The sequence below is a fragment of the Lagopus leucura genome, unplaced genomic scaffold (assembly GCF_019238085.1).
Source record: "Lagopus leucura isolate 7727_CA_CO unplaced genomic scaffold, USGS_WTPT01 Super-Scaffold_1, whole genome shotgun sequence".
In the NCBI taxonomy this organism is placed as follows: domain Eukaryota; kingdom Metazoa; phylum Chordata; class Aves; order Galliformes; family Phasianidae; genus Lagopus; species Lagopus leucura.
This window is the reverse complement of record NW_024962250.1, coordinates 33626100-33640844: the sequence shown is the minus strand read 5'-3', so window position 1 is coordinate 33640844 and position 14745 is coordinate 33626100. Positions and strand designations below refer to the sequence as shown.

Genomic DNA, 14745 nt, shown 5'->3' with positions numbered 1-14745 from the left:
CAAGTTTATTGCATTATTCAGATGCCTGTGGAGCTTTTAAGCATTAGCAATCTAGAATAGTTTCCTACTGGGGTATCTTTTCATTTCCTAACTGTTCTATGGCTTTATAAGGAGAAAAGGGGGCTCAACAATTTTCCTAATTGGATGGGAATTTGAAGAGTGTAGGCCAGAGTAAGCAAGGGAGAGGCTGAACATGTCTGCAGTTCTAGGAATACAAAATGACTTAATACAGAAAGCTCTTTAAGGATAAAGCTTATGGCGTTGTTAAAAATTTTCTAGTTTAGAAGTTTAGGTTATGAGGGGATCTATAAATGCCAAGTGCATCATATAAATTTATGAAATGGATCTGCACGCTTTTTAAAAAAAACCTGCACTTACCTAACCCTAATATTTTGCAATTGCTGGCCTGTGAAAGTGTAACATATATGGTATCATTTGTCCTTCTGCTTTTACAGTGCTTTGAGGATGTACTTAAAAATCTGAAGAATGTTCTCAGCTAGCAGCAAAAGAAACTCTAGCCTGTGATCCACATCTTAGGACTTCTATGCCTTGTAACCCCAGCAAGTGAAAGCACAAACTTTCTCTAATGCCTTCTAGAATTGAGAAAATACTTCATTTGTGGAAATAACACGCTGTTTCCCAAAATGTCAGCTAACTGATGTTAGAAGTTTGTATAAAGTGAGAAATAAAGTATATCCAGGGAAAGGTGGAAGAAATAAAACTAGATTTTGGTGTCTAGCCTGTGAATTATGTGTCTTGGATCCTGTTAACATCTAGATCTCTGTCAACTATTTAGTGAATAGAATATGGAGGTAACTGCTTTTGGCCAGTTATTACCTGCTTGATAGAGCATTGTAGCATCCCCAGTTCTCTGAAACAAGCTTAGAAGCAGAATGCTTCCCAACACTTCTACCTGTTGAATGGGAATATCAAACTTCAAACTGTACTTGTGGCTCAGCAATCACAGATCTGTCTTATTCAAGATGATTTGTGTATGGTTTATATTTCACTGAAAATGTGGAACAAAATGACTAGAAAAGGAGAAGAATTGGGGCAGAAATAAGAAAACAAACTGAAAAACCTCCAAACCTTTCTGGAACTCTCAGGCAGACCTATACCATCATTAAAATGATTTTCTGCACACTGTTTCTGAAGTCTGTCTGACAGGAATCTTGTGATATGCGTTTTGTTTCTGTTTCTTAGTTGTAGGATATTATAAAATCTGTGAGCTGGTGGCCTCAACTTCTTACCTCAAAGTTTAAGGGTATATAAGTTTATCAGTGAAACAAATTGAAATCTCTTTTTAAGAGAGCATAGGAATGATAATTTTCTGTCAGCTGCTCCTTGGAGCTAAATTAAACTTTTACCATTGCAGCTTTTAAAAATAACTTTGCCTGGAGCAGAGATCTGCTGCAGAAAACATGAGTCAAAACAGTTACAACAGCGAACAACCCAAACCATGGTTCATAGTGGGAAGTGTGAAATAATTTGCAATGAAACTGCTCTGCCAGTAGATGAGTATTTTTTGTCTCTGTAATAATTACGCTGTCTCAGACACCTCAGCCCTTGTCCTCGAGAGATTTGCAAATGTTATTTCAGAAGTCATTTTGAAAAGTGATATTAAAAACAAAATTTAATTCTCAAAGTTGGCGTTTGGATAAAAACACTGACTTTTGATACGTTATAAATAACCCACATTGTTCAGGTGACAGATCACATCTCTGTCCCTTTTGTAAGGCAGAAGTCACAACTGTCCTTTTGCAAATGTGATTACCTCTTGTGTTCTACAGATCATCTCTTAGGTTATCTATTTAAATAACTCACATCTACTTGAATTCTAAGCAATTGAGGTTGTAGAGCCTCAATTACTTTTAATACCTTAATTTTGGTATTAAAAAAAAATATTGTGCCCAGAAGCTTGTTTTCTAAAATGTGTCAATCTAACAAAATGATCAGTCTTAATCTTTTCAATATGCGTGTCCAAATAAATAACTCAGAAACACTTCATTTTACTTAGTTTTAGAGAGGGAGAAAGAGAGGAATTATTTGTCTTCCAGTAAGATGTTATTTAAATCATTGCAAATTTGGCATCAACGATGATTTGAGATTGCTAGTTTAGAAAAGGGTTGCAATCGCTTAGTTGTTGCTAAATTTCCTTATTTGAATGTTAGGCTTTTTTCTGTTTTCTTTTGCTTGATAAAGAAACAGTTGAGGATCTTCCCAAGAGTTGTAAAATTGATACTGTCTGTATTACAGTTAAGAAGCTGATTCTCCTCAGAGTTGCGTGGCTCAAGGGTTTGGTCAAAATGTATTTGGTTTCGGTATTTTGTTCTCTGTTCCCCCTCTTTTCCAATTTCTTGAAATGATTAATTGTTGAAGAACACAACAGCGTTTATGCCTGATGTATCAGTGAATTTAAATAGCACCCTGTGCTTTTTCAGATTGAAGCTTCCTCTCTTGGATTCCTCATGCTATGACAGGGGAAAAAAAAATGCAGAATGTTCTTCCTCATTCCCCAGCAATTGCAAATTGTGATGGGTATGGATGTCACAAGACAGGTATCATGCCTGAAACCTGTAGTACCTTTCAAAAGAGAATGGGTTTCAACCTTTTAAATCCACCCATTGCTCAATTATCTGCTTCATTTACATCTGGAATGCCCTTCAGCAATTGGTAATGTTAGTCTTCCTGAACTTAGTTGTAAGAGGCTACTGACTGTATAAGAAATAGAAGTACCCTTGTAGTAAACAACTGCAAACCTGAGATGGTAAAGACGCTTTGTGTTCTTGCAGTGAACTCCTGGCTAGGTAGAAAGTTCAATACTCAAGTTAGTATTTCAGAATTTTTGCCTAACTCCCATTTTAAGACAGGTTTTGCCGTGATGCATATATGTGTAGGTGATCATTTCTCCCTTATCTTTTCCTATCAAGAAATATTTATTATTAAGGTATACTATTACTATTTATTGCTACTCTATACTCATTCCGCTATTTTACCTTCTTTTTTTCCTCTTGTATTTTTACAGTTACTGACGAATATACTTAAAGCCATGATAATTGGGAAATATTTAACTGCAGTGCTTTTTCATTGTTGATTAACTAGTATTCCTAGAAATGTTCCATTGTGCTAACCTGACTTGCAGCAAATATAAGATCATGTTTCTTCCTGCAGTTTTACAGATTAAATCATGTTTTGTGTCAAACATTAACAACCCTTTCCTCTTCCTGTTTCTTTTCCAAGTATCTTTTGTCTACCTAAGTTGCCCAGAATTGTCACTACATCATTTTCTTTGATGATGCTCTCAGTGCTGCTTTCTCTAACTTATGGCTGCATATTCATTCCAAGTTGTTTTGGTGGAAGTACTGAAAAAGTAGTAGAAAATGTATTTCCCTTTTCTCTGCGGGGTCATGTGTGAAAATTACTATTGATTCTTAAAGATGCATTATGTCAATAGAACCTTTTATTTTGAATAGTTCCTAGGATCGGGGCCTTGTAATGGGATACCAGCTTAACCAGCAGTGATGCTGCAGCCACTCCTCACCACTCCAGAATTAGCCCAACCCTGTTCAGACATCTAGTTTCTTGGTACCTGTTATCAAGCTTCAGTTCTTACTAGGTTTAGCTAACAATCATTTTACTTGGAAAAAAATTGTAATGCTTCAGACCTTCTGTGTCCTCTGAACTAAACTTTAGGTATTTTGCTCATTGTGATCTTCAGTTTCTTGTTCCAATGTTAGTGGATCTGCTTCAGAGCACTTGAAATCTTACCTCCCTCTAGGAGTTGAAAAACCTGAAAATCGCGTTTCTAAAATTCTTTTTCAAGAAGTAGTTGTAGTAAGCCACTGGCCTTATCCCTGTGTGCACAGACTGTATTGACAGTGTTTCATGGAATCCACTTGAGTAAGGGTCAAGAAAAGGAAAAGAAAAGCATCGATGTTTTTTAATCCTGTGTGTTACTTTTTGTTTAATTTTGGTCTGTATTGTTTTTTAGTTTTTTTTTTTTTTTGCAAGATGGTAAGGACTAAGCCTTACCTTAGTTAGCATGTGGTTTAAATGACCCTTCCCCGCTAAAAGTGTATTTGCTGCTGAACTTTTGTTCTCATAATAGATGTAATCTATATTTCAGGGTCTGAGTGGAGCTGCCACAGGTGCCGATCTTGGTGGTAGTTGCGTTTCAGGAGACCTTTGAAGGCTGAAATATAGCCGGGTCCCTTGTGAACAGTAGCTGAGTCCTAAGTGGTAGATGACCTCTGTTCCGAAGGGGTGGGAGCTGGGCTCCATTGCCCTGAGACAGTAGGAAGGGAGTCAGGTTCAGATCCCTGAATCCAGAGCACAGTGTAAGAAGAGTACAAAACTATTAGAGGATGTCTAATAGAGTGCTACAAAGTTTGTGAAGGTTCTAGAGGGCAAGACATAAGAGAATTGGCTGTGATCCTTGGGTTTGCTCAGCCCAGAGCAGAGGGGGCTGAGGCACGGCCTCATGGCATCTGCAGCTCCTCACAGGGAGTGAAGGGGCCGAGCTCTGCTCTCTGTGGCAGTGACAGGACCTGAGGGAACAGTGTGGAGCTGTGTGAGGGGAGAGTCAGGGAGGGGGGTTGTGGAGGTGGGGGTTAGGGAAAGGATCTGCCCCAGAGGATGGCGGGCATGGAAAAGCCTGCCCAAAGCTTTTTTTATGGCCCTTGAGCTGCTGGAGTTCATGGACTGTTTGGACAACTGCATGGACTTGATCCTAACCGGTCCCTTCCGACCTCAGACTTTCCTGTTTGTTATGCTGCATCCTCAAGCATATACTGCTTGCTGGAATTGAAAAGAGGATACAGGTCCATATGGGCAAGTGGTCATTCAACTGAGATAACTTCCCATGCTTCAGTGCTTGCTGTGATCAGTATCCCTTTATCTGTATCCTTGGTTATTCTCAAAAGACTTTGAAAATAAAGAGAAAAAAGCATACAGAGAACCTTTTTTATTTTTATTTTTTTTCATTCAGGAGGCGCTCCTTAGGATGTGCTGATTCATATATTGAGAGGTGGATATAAAGGAATATGAAGACATTGATGAGATCAAGCTATTTGACATGACAGATTTTGACAATACAGTTACTGTAACAAATATATTGTAATTCAAGTGATCCAAATGTGTTGTCTTGATACTCCTTGGAACTTAGTTGTATTATACAAAGATGTATATATATTTACATAGTTCATAACACATATAAATATAGGTAAATTTCATTATTAAAAGGTACATTGATTGTCTTTTTTTTTCTTCCTTCCTTCCTCCCAAGCTTTCTAGAAGATAATATATTTTTTAATCAATTTGTCATCTTGTATCAAATAGGTTAAATATGGAACAGATAGATTGTTAGCAGCGTTTTGACTGGTAGGAAATGCTGTGGTTTGAGTTTTAGAGGCAGAGGAGGTTTTGCATTTAATGATGAAGAATGCAAACCATCTTCTGGTTTCCATCCAAGTCTGGTTTTCTGTAGCAAATGTTGATTTGACTGCTTAGAGCTGTACGTAAGAAAATGAATTAAATCTTTTCTGCTGTCACTGTATTCTGATTGGAAGAGATCTCCTAATATTTTGCTTAATGTTAGGAAGCTTTAAAAGGGAGGTTTTTCTTACCCTTAATAAAAACATAAAAATAAATGAAAGTATATTTAAACACAATGAAGTGTTTGCTTTTGAAATATATATTCATTCTGAAATGCTAAATAACCACTTAGTAATGATAGATTTGATCAATTTGGAAGAAGTAGCTATAATATGAAAATACTTTGCATTTCTTCTGTGGAAAACAAAGAAACTTAGTGCTGTACAAATCTTAATGTTTATTTGTTCAAATATTTGCCTGAAATTCCATATATACAAGAAGCTAATGTCCAGCCTTGAATAATGGAGTGGAGGCACCTGCTCAGGTTCTTATGAGGCAAAATGTCAATATACTGATGTGGTTTTTAGTCTGAGTGGAAACCCTTAGATTATGACTGAATTAATTATCTTAGTAATAGAGAAAAATATCCATCTGCTGAAGGAGAGCAAAGGTGCAAAGATCATCTCCGTGAAAAAAGCTTTTGATGAGGAATTCCTGACATGATTAAACTAGAGTTTGTAAACACTGGTATTTGGTATGGTTTTGCAAACTGGTTGTGTACAGCTGTAAACAGTGACCTGTGTTACAGTAAGAAGGCTAGTTTTTAACTCAGTGCAACTGTTTTCTGTTGGTGTACTCTTGTTTCTTGGACGTTGCATATCAGTAAGCACACTGAATGGATTTAACTACTAGAAAAATGAAATTCTTATTTTTAATGAGAGTTCTATAAAGCTTTGTCTAATTTAAAATAGTTGTGATAGGTTTTTTAATTTTGTTTTTAGAACGTCCCATTCCCTTTGATCACATGATGTATGACCACCTACAGAAATGGGGTCCCCGGAGGGAAGAGGTGAAATTTTTTCTTCGGCACGAGGAGTCACCAGCTGAAAGTAATGAACAGGGTAAGTACACTTATCTTGCAGTGCTGTCACCTAAACATTTAAAATGTCTTCTGAAGTGAGTTCAATTATCAGTTCTTTCAGTAAATTTCAGTAGATATATGCAACACAACTTCCTTGTATCAAAGTCATTTTGAACATTCCTCAGTGTCATGTTTATTCATGTTCTCAAATTCCCTTCTCTAGAATAATTGCTGCCAATCTGTTGAGCAATTCTTTTGTAGTAAGAATGGTTTCTGTTATGCTTAGTAGTTATGTAAAAATTTGGTGCATGAGAGGCTTAATACACGTTTGCTGTATGAGAAGATGGAAAGATTCTTCCTTTCAGTTGCCCCCAGAGAAAAGATTCAGTGAACTACTTGGCATCCCTCAGAAACTAAAATCTGTTTTACAGACATCATTGAGAGAGGTCTCACAAGCTTTACTTTCTCTGTACTTCATGTATATATATATATATATATCAATATATATATATAGGTAGTAATAATTGATATCTTGAAATATTTCTAGTCTGTTGTACAAAAAAAGTCTTTGTATAAAACCATGTTAGATGAGGGGCTTTATTTAAAGACTGGAATCAAAAGAAAAAAATCTCATTTTTCTGATCCAGCTGGTATAAGAATTTAGAGGCTGTATGTTATATTATTTATTGCTCTCAGACCGGCTTGAGGATAGGAATAAAATCTCAAAATGAAATGTGTATTTGCATGCTCAGATTATCCTTACTCACTAAACTAACCTGACTACTGACAGCTGAATTTCAAGTTTGTCTGAGACCTTATTGCTTTGATCTGAGTTTTCTTTTGATATCCATGTGGCTACTGTTTGCTTACAATGCCAAAAGTAGCAAGTCCAATAATATAATATAATATATAACAATATAATTCAATAAGAGATGTATGCATATATTTGTTAGATATTTTTGTAAAACATTCAGTTATTTGGATAATTTGGCTTTAAACAACATTATATCAGAAGCCACATTGTCACATACAAGGAAAATGTCCCTTCTGAACAATGCAAATAAAACATTTTAATTAACCATAGACTTTTTGATCAATTTGCAGAATAAAGTTGTTTTTAAGGCATTGGAGAAGCTTCCTCTGACATAGTCATATATAGTACATTTAGTTGGAGCTCCTTCTTTTTGTGAACATAGAAGAGTGAAACTACAGTAGTCATGCTGAATACATTCTCTTTCATATTATCATTGCCAAAACACAAGTCGACCTACTTGTCTGTACTGTTAACAGAGGAAGTCCGTGAGGTAAATGTTTTATCTTTTCAGATACTACCTGCAAAGAATAACCTAACAGGATAGGTAAAAGCTGTATGTACAAATTTTTAGAAGTATGGATTCGAGAATGAAAGCCATTTGTGTTGAAAACTCAGCTTTGCAGTATGTCTGATACTTCACTTTTAGGTGGACGACAAACCCAGAACCAAAGAAATGGAATAAGTATACCTGTGGAGAAGCGTACAGAGAATGGGGTATGTAACAAATCATACAGGTTTTTGTTCAGTTTCACTCACATATTGAATGTTTTAAGAAGTATTGGTTTGCAAGATCTGTTATGGTGGTAACTAGTGGAAAATGTATAGATCTTTTTCTATTTTGATTTCATGAATAGCTGTCAAACTTCTGTCTAAAAAGGAATTCACTTCTGTAACATGAGAAGTCTTTAGAGTCTTATGAACTGCTGCTTTTTATCACCTGCCTTTCTCTGTCTTATTTGTTTGAGGAAACAGTCAGCTCTATTACACTTGTGTACTACTACTCCCTGTCCAGGTACCTTGCCCCTCACTCCCTGCTTTCTTTAATCACTAATATTGAGTTTGTGACTCAGCCGCTTATGTTAAAATGTGAAAAAGTGTTCATGGATTGGGATGTTTTCAGATGCCTACAGGAGGTAGAAACCTGCAGTGCAACTTCCTTATACTCGTTTAAGTGCTAGGTTCTGGGTTTTTGTTGTTGTTTAGATAAAGTATTACTAAGTTGCTAATTTTAAGTAGCCTACGCTATGCGTGATACATCATTTTTATAGCTTTCAGTGAAACCTGGCTTGACCATCGTCTCTTTTACAAGAGACATGTAGTGTATCTCTTTCAAAATTACCATGTCTTAAAAATCTTATGCTCCGTAGTTGGATGGAATTCCCTTTACTTTGTTCTGTCCCTTCTCACCTTCAATTCTAGTAAGAACTCAACACGATGTAATCTGTCCTTGTTCACTTAGAGCTGTGCTGCTCCTTTTTCTGAGGCACTGTAGTTACAGCTGACTGTTCTGTAACATTTTTAAATTTCAAGAGGAGTTGAGCTCACAAATTACTACTTTTTTATCATTATGGAACACTGTTGATTTCAAAATAAATATACATAGGGCTCTTTCTCTTTGTTTAAAAACAAAACATTGGGTTTTTCAAGTTGAGATGTCTTAAAAACAAACCCAAACCCTAAAATTCAGAAAACTGTTGTGCAAGTTAAGTGATTCTGTGTTTGTATACTCTCTGATAATTGGCATCTGAAATTCACACATACAGCTAAATATGCTGAAAAGTTGTGAGATATTTTTTGTCCATTCAGCTGTTTAGTCACGTTTCAGCTCTTAGCAGCTGGTTTTCTATGGCATTTGGGCCTAGTGGAAGGAATTCTTTTTCCCCCCTCCTGCATGGATCTGATTATTCTGTTTCCATTGTCATACTGCCAGTGTAGTGAGATCATGGGAGTACAGTGTCCTAGGGGAACATAACTCTTTCGTGACCTCCTCATTCCCCATAGCCCATTTACTTCAACTGAGATACAATACATTCTGGAAATTAGGACTGCCGTGAGCAGTACGCCTTCTAATCTGATTTCTGGCAATACTGAATGTTATGAGAGCATCACTTTGTCTAATTTGATTTGCTGTTTATGTTATAGGTACTGGTAGCGTGATAAACGCCTGTTTATTTTATAGGTACTGGCAATGTGATAAATGCTGCTACCTGTGTGCCAGTCAGTATATACTAAAAAAGCACAACATTTGGCCATAAAAGTAAAATTTACTGGGGAACCGATCACTTTAAAATAGACTTTTAGCAAGTTCCTGAAATTACTAAAAGACAAGAAGGACCTGAAGGGATTACGTTAATACAAGTTGTGGGTTTTATGCCAAAAGTGGTACAATTTAGGATTTGAAAGTTACAAAACTCAGATTTTTCAATTATGCTAAGTTTGAAATTGGAGGGGGAGGGGGGAAAAAGCGGTGGCTGCAGGATCAAGGATTTAATCAGCTTACACTTACGTAATGCATTAGGCTTATTCATTGTTACTGGACTGCTGAATGTTAGACTAGCCCTAAAATCAATGCAAACCAATGGAACGTTGAAGACAGCTCAAACATTATCAAGTGTTCTTCATTGAGGTATATTTGTGTTACTGTATGTATTGTTTTAATGATGAAATGGTTGATTTTTATTTAATATCTAGATAAAGCTGAAAGTGTGGCGTGCATAGAGAACTTCTAGATACATGTTTGCTTTTGTGTTTGAATCAGTAGTCGTGGAAAAAAAGTGATATGCAATCTGTCTGGAATTCACTTTGGATAATTGTATGAATTGGCATTTTGTCATGCAGTGTTTTTACTGTTCTTTGAAACTATGTGCATGATCAGCAATTATTTAAATAATGGGGAGCTTAAAATCACAAGATTATTTAAATGAACAAATTTTATCAGATTATCTTCCAAATAAAGATTTAATGTTAAAAATAGAATGGGTAAGGTCTCTTCAGACTGTGAAACGCACTGTAAAAAGAATATGTATCAGTAAGTGTTGGTCTGAGAGCTTTGCATTTGCAGAACAAAGTGAGATTGTATAAACTTGAGTGTTTCTTCCAGAGTTTGCTTTCATTGACAACTTCTGGAAGTGGAATTATTCTGTAATTTGGGTCTGATCTCTTTCTACCGCTGTCCTGGAGATATATGTATGTGGAGATAAGACTTACAAAACCAAACATTTTCCTTTTCCAAGGAGATTGGACAGTGTCTCAAAGAGAGATTCACTTCTCTAAGAAAGGCTCCCTGTCCATTTCTTTTGCATATGTAACTGAGTCAGTGTGATTTGGACATGAGTTGTAAAAAGGGAAATCCTAATTAAAGATTGGTGAAAATGTTTTCTTAATGTGAGCAGTTGGTCTTTGGAACAGAGTGCCCAGAGTCTGTGGAATTTCCATCCTGCTAGAGATTCAGAACTTACTCTGATTAGGTCGCGAGCAAGCAGAGCAGCTCTCAGTAGGGGTCGTTGAACCAGGTTACTTCCATAGGTTTCTTTCTACACAAATTAGTTTCTGATTTGATGATGCACAGTATGCTGATGCTGGAAGTGGCCTCTACTGTTCAGTCATTTCTCACTTGTTATCAGTGGCCATGAAATAGTGATCATACAGTGCTAGGTGTTATTTTCTTCCAGACATCTTCACGTTATCCAAGGATCATTCCATAGGAATGGCAGTGGTCTGAGCACAATGGGAAGGAACAAATATAGTTGTAGCCACTGGAGGTCAGTGGTACACAGGAGAGTGACTGGGAGCCATCCAATGTGGTGCAGCTGCCCCGTCGTCGGTGGGAAAAATAAATTGTAGCCTTACTAGAAGGAAGTCCTGGAAAGAGGACTGACCAAATGATAACAGTTGTCCAGACATAAAGGTGATCAGATTACTAAGCTGTTTGTTACACATAATTACTTGAAGTTCCTCATTTGAAATGTTAAAGGATAAAGAGCTTAGTCTGCTATTCAAATCTGAGCTACAAATACAACTTCTATACGCTTGTAAGTATTAAGTAGTTTCTGTTTGTAACATTTAACAGTGTACTTGGAAGAGACTGCCATTCACATAACACAAGTTTTAATGACGTTTGTTTAAAATGAGCAAATTACAGTGTCAGTCTTAGAAATCTAGATCCTTTCATGGGTCTCAGCTGTGAGTCTAAACAAGGAATTTCATTAAAAGACGACAGAAGGAATTCTAGCAATTTGTAGGGATTTTTATTTTCCTGAGGAAACTTTCTTGCAGGCTTCGTGGAACATTTTGATCATATAAAAATCTACTAATTAAATAAAATCTGTATCTTCCCAGTTTTTGCTGCAATTTTGTATGTTACATCTTGTAAGGAGCCAAGACTATCATATCTGCCACTTTCACTAAGAGAGTTCACAGGTCTGAAGCATACATTCCTCAAGTTCTCTTTACTCCTCGGTGAAGGGAGCCTTGCTGCATCTTCTGTGCAGACATCTAATTCAAGCTGTTAGTTTAATAGATTTAATGACAAACTGTCTGAGGAGAATCCAAATTCGTCTAATGCATTTCCCAAAATGCTTGCTCTATCTTTCTCTTCAAAAATAGAAAAACTAATCCAACTAAAGAACTTGAGGGAAAAAAAATAAATTAGTAGGGAAGAAATTACAGTCCAAAGCTAATGTTGATGCAAACAACTAGCTCTTGAATTCTTGCTGAACTAGAAATCCCAGTCTCTTCACACCTCAATAAAGAATAGTTTATGTAGGGCAACATCTCTACAAGATTAGTAATTGTGTTTCCTAATAGAAAGAATTTCTCTGAAACTATAGGGAATTCAGATGTTCCTGAGCTTTTATCTCACTCGGAGTCCTTTTGTAAACATTTTAGGCAAAATCACATAATTCTGGGATTTTAAATGCCTTGAATAATGTTTGGATATGTTCTACAATTTCTCAAATACATTTCAGTTCATAATGGACAAAATTACCAGATGCTTTCATTTTATGAGAATGATCACATTTGACTTACTCTGTGATCATTTTTCTATTGTAATTGTAATAGTTTATGACTAATAAGCTAATACATAATTTGTTTTGACAAGTCTAAAGAAAATTTATTGGGAACAGGAAACACTCTTTGTACTCAACTTGGAAAAAAGCATTGCAAAGGAACTAGTTTCTTCCATGCTTTCTGCATGTATGTACATAATTTTTAATCTCTATAGATTTAGATACCAAGAAGTCTACCTAGAGGTCTACAGATATGTGAGATGCTCATAAGTACTTTTTATTTACTTTTTTTTCTGTGTGTATGAATGTATTCATTTTACCTTTTCTTGTTTGTCTGTTATCTTCTCATCCATCTAAATTCCATTCAACTCTTTGTTCCCCTTCTTTTCTCTGAGTATTGGGGCTTAGTAGTGTTCACTGGCTTTTGTAGTTCTGCTGCTCTCCTGGGCACCAAAAGATAGTTCTGCTCATCAAATATTGCTGTTCTTTCCCAGTCTTTACGCTGACAATTCAAATTTTAATGTCTTTTTAAACAGTTGTATTTTTGAAGTTACATTTGTGTAATTTTTAGTTAAAATAAATAACTTGATAATAAGTTATTGTAAGGAAAATGGGACTTGTCCTCTCCTTTATTTCTGTAGTCCCTTACAGAAGACAGATTATGAAAGTCACTGTGCCAGCAAAGAGCTCTAAGAGCTTTAGCTGTTAAAACTTGAGAGTTTAGCTTGTCCCTCCATCTCCAAACAGATTTCAGTTCTTTTGTCTCTTTCATTAGACGTGTTATCTGCAGATAGTGTTTTCCACAGTCTTTGTATGTGATGGCTTTTTGTTGTGTGCATGTGTACGAGTGCAATTTGTGTGTATGCAGTGGAACTCTGGCCTTCTTTCTCTGACACACCTTTAAATGTTCATTTACGCATTCATTTAGTTTCCTGTCCATCAAGCCTTTTGGACACGTAATACACCTACTTCCCACCCATATGGATTTCCCAAGCAAGAGAATTATTCCATTCCTCTGTCTCTGCAACGGCCTCACGATCCAATTGTAGTTAGGTTTGTTCCCCCTGCAGTCTTCCTCACATCAAAGTGCAGAAAATGAAAGTCCCTGTGGCTAATTTAGGAGCAAGGGAGTTCAACTTGTTTTTCTTCTCTTATTCTTACTGGATGATTCTACTCTATAGCTCATACCTTTCCTTTCTTTCTAAAAATAAGCTTGCTCTTTGTGCAGCTGGAATATTCACAACATCTTGCTTTGACGTATAGTTCTTCAGTGTCCTTATGGAGATCCATTTGGCTGGATCTCTTGTGTAAGTGCACTGAATCATACTTGAATTCTTTTCTTGAAAGAATGAAGAGAGAGTGAACTTGCATACCATTCCTGACTTTTATAAGGTAAATTACAGTTTTTTATATTTTCCTTTTTTGGAACGTTATAATTTTTAGAGACATTAGCAATTGGTAATGGGGGTGTAGTATTTCCTTCCATGCTTAGTACTTAAAAATCCTTAAGTCTACATTTTGTCTTTCTGCAGACTTCTCTGATGTGCAGCTTCTTGATGTATGCTTTTATGCACATGCTTTAGCTTTATTGCTGGCTCACGTATTTATCTTTCTGCATGCAAGATTTAAGAAAAAGCCAGAGTGTGTAGGGAAGAGCATTTTAGCAAACACAAGGAGAGTTATTTATGTGAGACTGTCAAATCTATTTTGACTACATTGTTTGCCTTCTTATTCTAGGCAGTCTCCGTTAATAAAGATGCTGTTAAATTTCATCTGGCATGATTTTCTGTCCTTTTTCACAGTAAAATTAAACACAAGAAGTAGTGATTTTCCTGATCTTTCTGGTGTTCAGTTTTTGCACTCAGTAGTACTACGAAAATAGAAATTGAGCAAATATTTTGTTGTCTTCTTAAAGCAAAGCTGCCTGTATTCTTACATTTTTCTGTTGAACTGAAAGAAATGTGTATTGCTCAACATTTTCCATTGAATATGAAAAGTGCAATGAATCAAGCTGATCGTAGCTGACAGCTGGCTTGATCTTGCACTGATTAGGTCTTTCACTGCTGGCTAAATCCACTAGCCTTTTCCGTTAGCTGACTGTTGATGAATGCAGAAAGACAGTTTTTCATATTGATAAAGAATCGGGGAAACATATATCTCATATGGAATAAGATTAAAAAATATCCTACCTCCCATTGATTGCATTGAAGCAAAAAGCCATGCTGGAACCCCTAAGATGTGTATAGTAGTTGACTCGCCTTATTCACGTTGAACAGTTAAACAATTAGTGTGGACAGGAAATAACAGAAATATGGAGTTGGAGCATGCTGAAGCAACACACGTGCTTACTGCTGACGGGCAATGCTGCAAAATAAAGATGTGCTCTCTTACAATTACATGGGAAAATAGCAAGCAGGTAATTAATTACTTTTCCAAAGTTTTAGAGCATGCTATTTAAATACTGTATT

General features: G+C 36.2%; 1 protein-coding gene across 6 annotated transcripts in view; it reads left to right on the top strand.

The window, feature by feature from the left end:
* PPP1R13B (protein phosphatase 1 regulatory subunit 13B) overlaps positions 1-14745 on the top strand; it is a 62487-nt gene that overhangs the window by 22027 nt on the left and 25715 nt on the right. For all 6 annotated transcript variants that reach the window (XM_042866917.1, XM_042866911.1, XM_042866892.1 and 3 more), the window contains exons 3-4: positions 6375-6494; positions 7915-7982. In XM_042866917.1, the coding sequence (XP_042722851.1) occupies positions 6375-6494; positions 7915-7982 (188 nt within the window). The remainder of the gene's footprint in view (positions 1-6374; positions 6495-7914; positions 7983-14745) is intronic.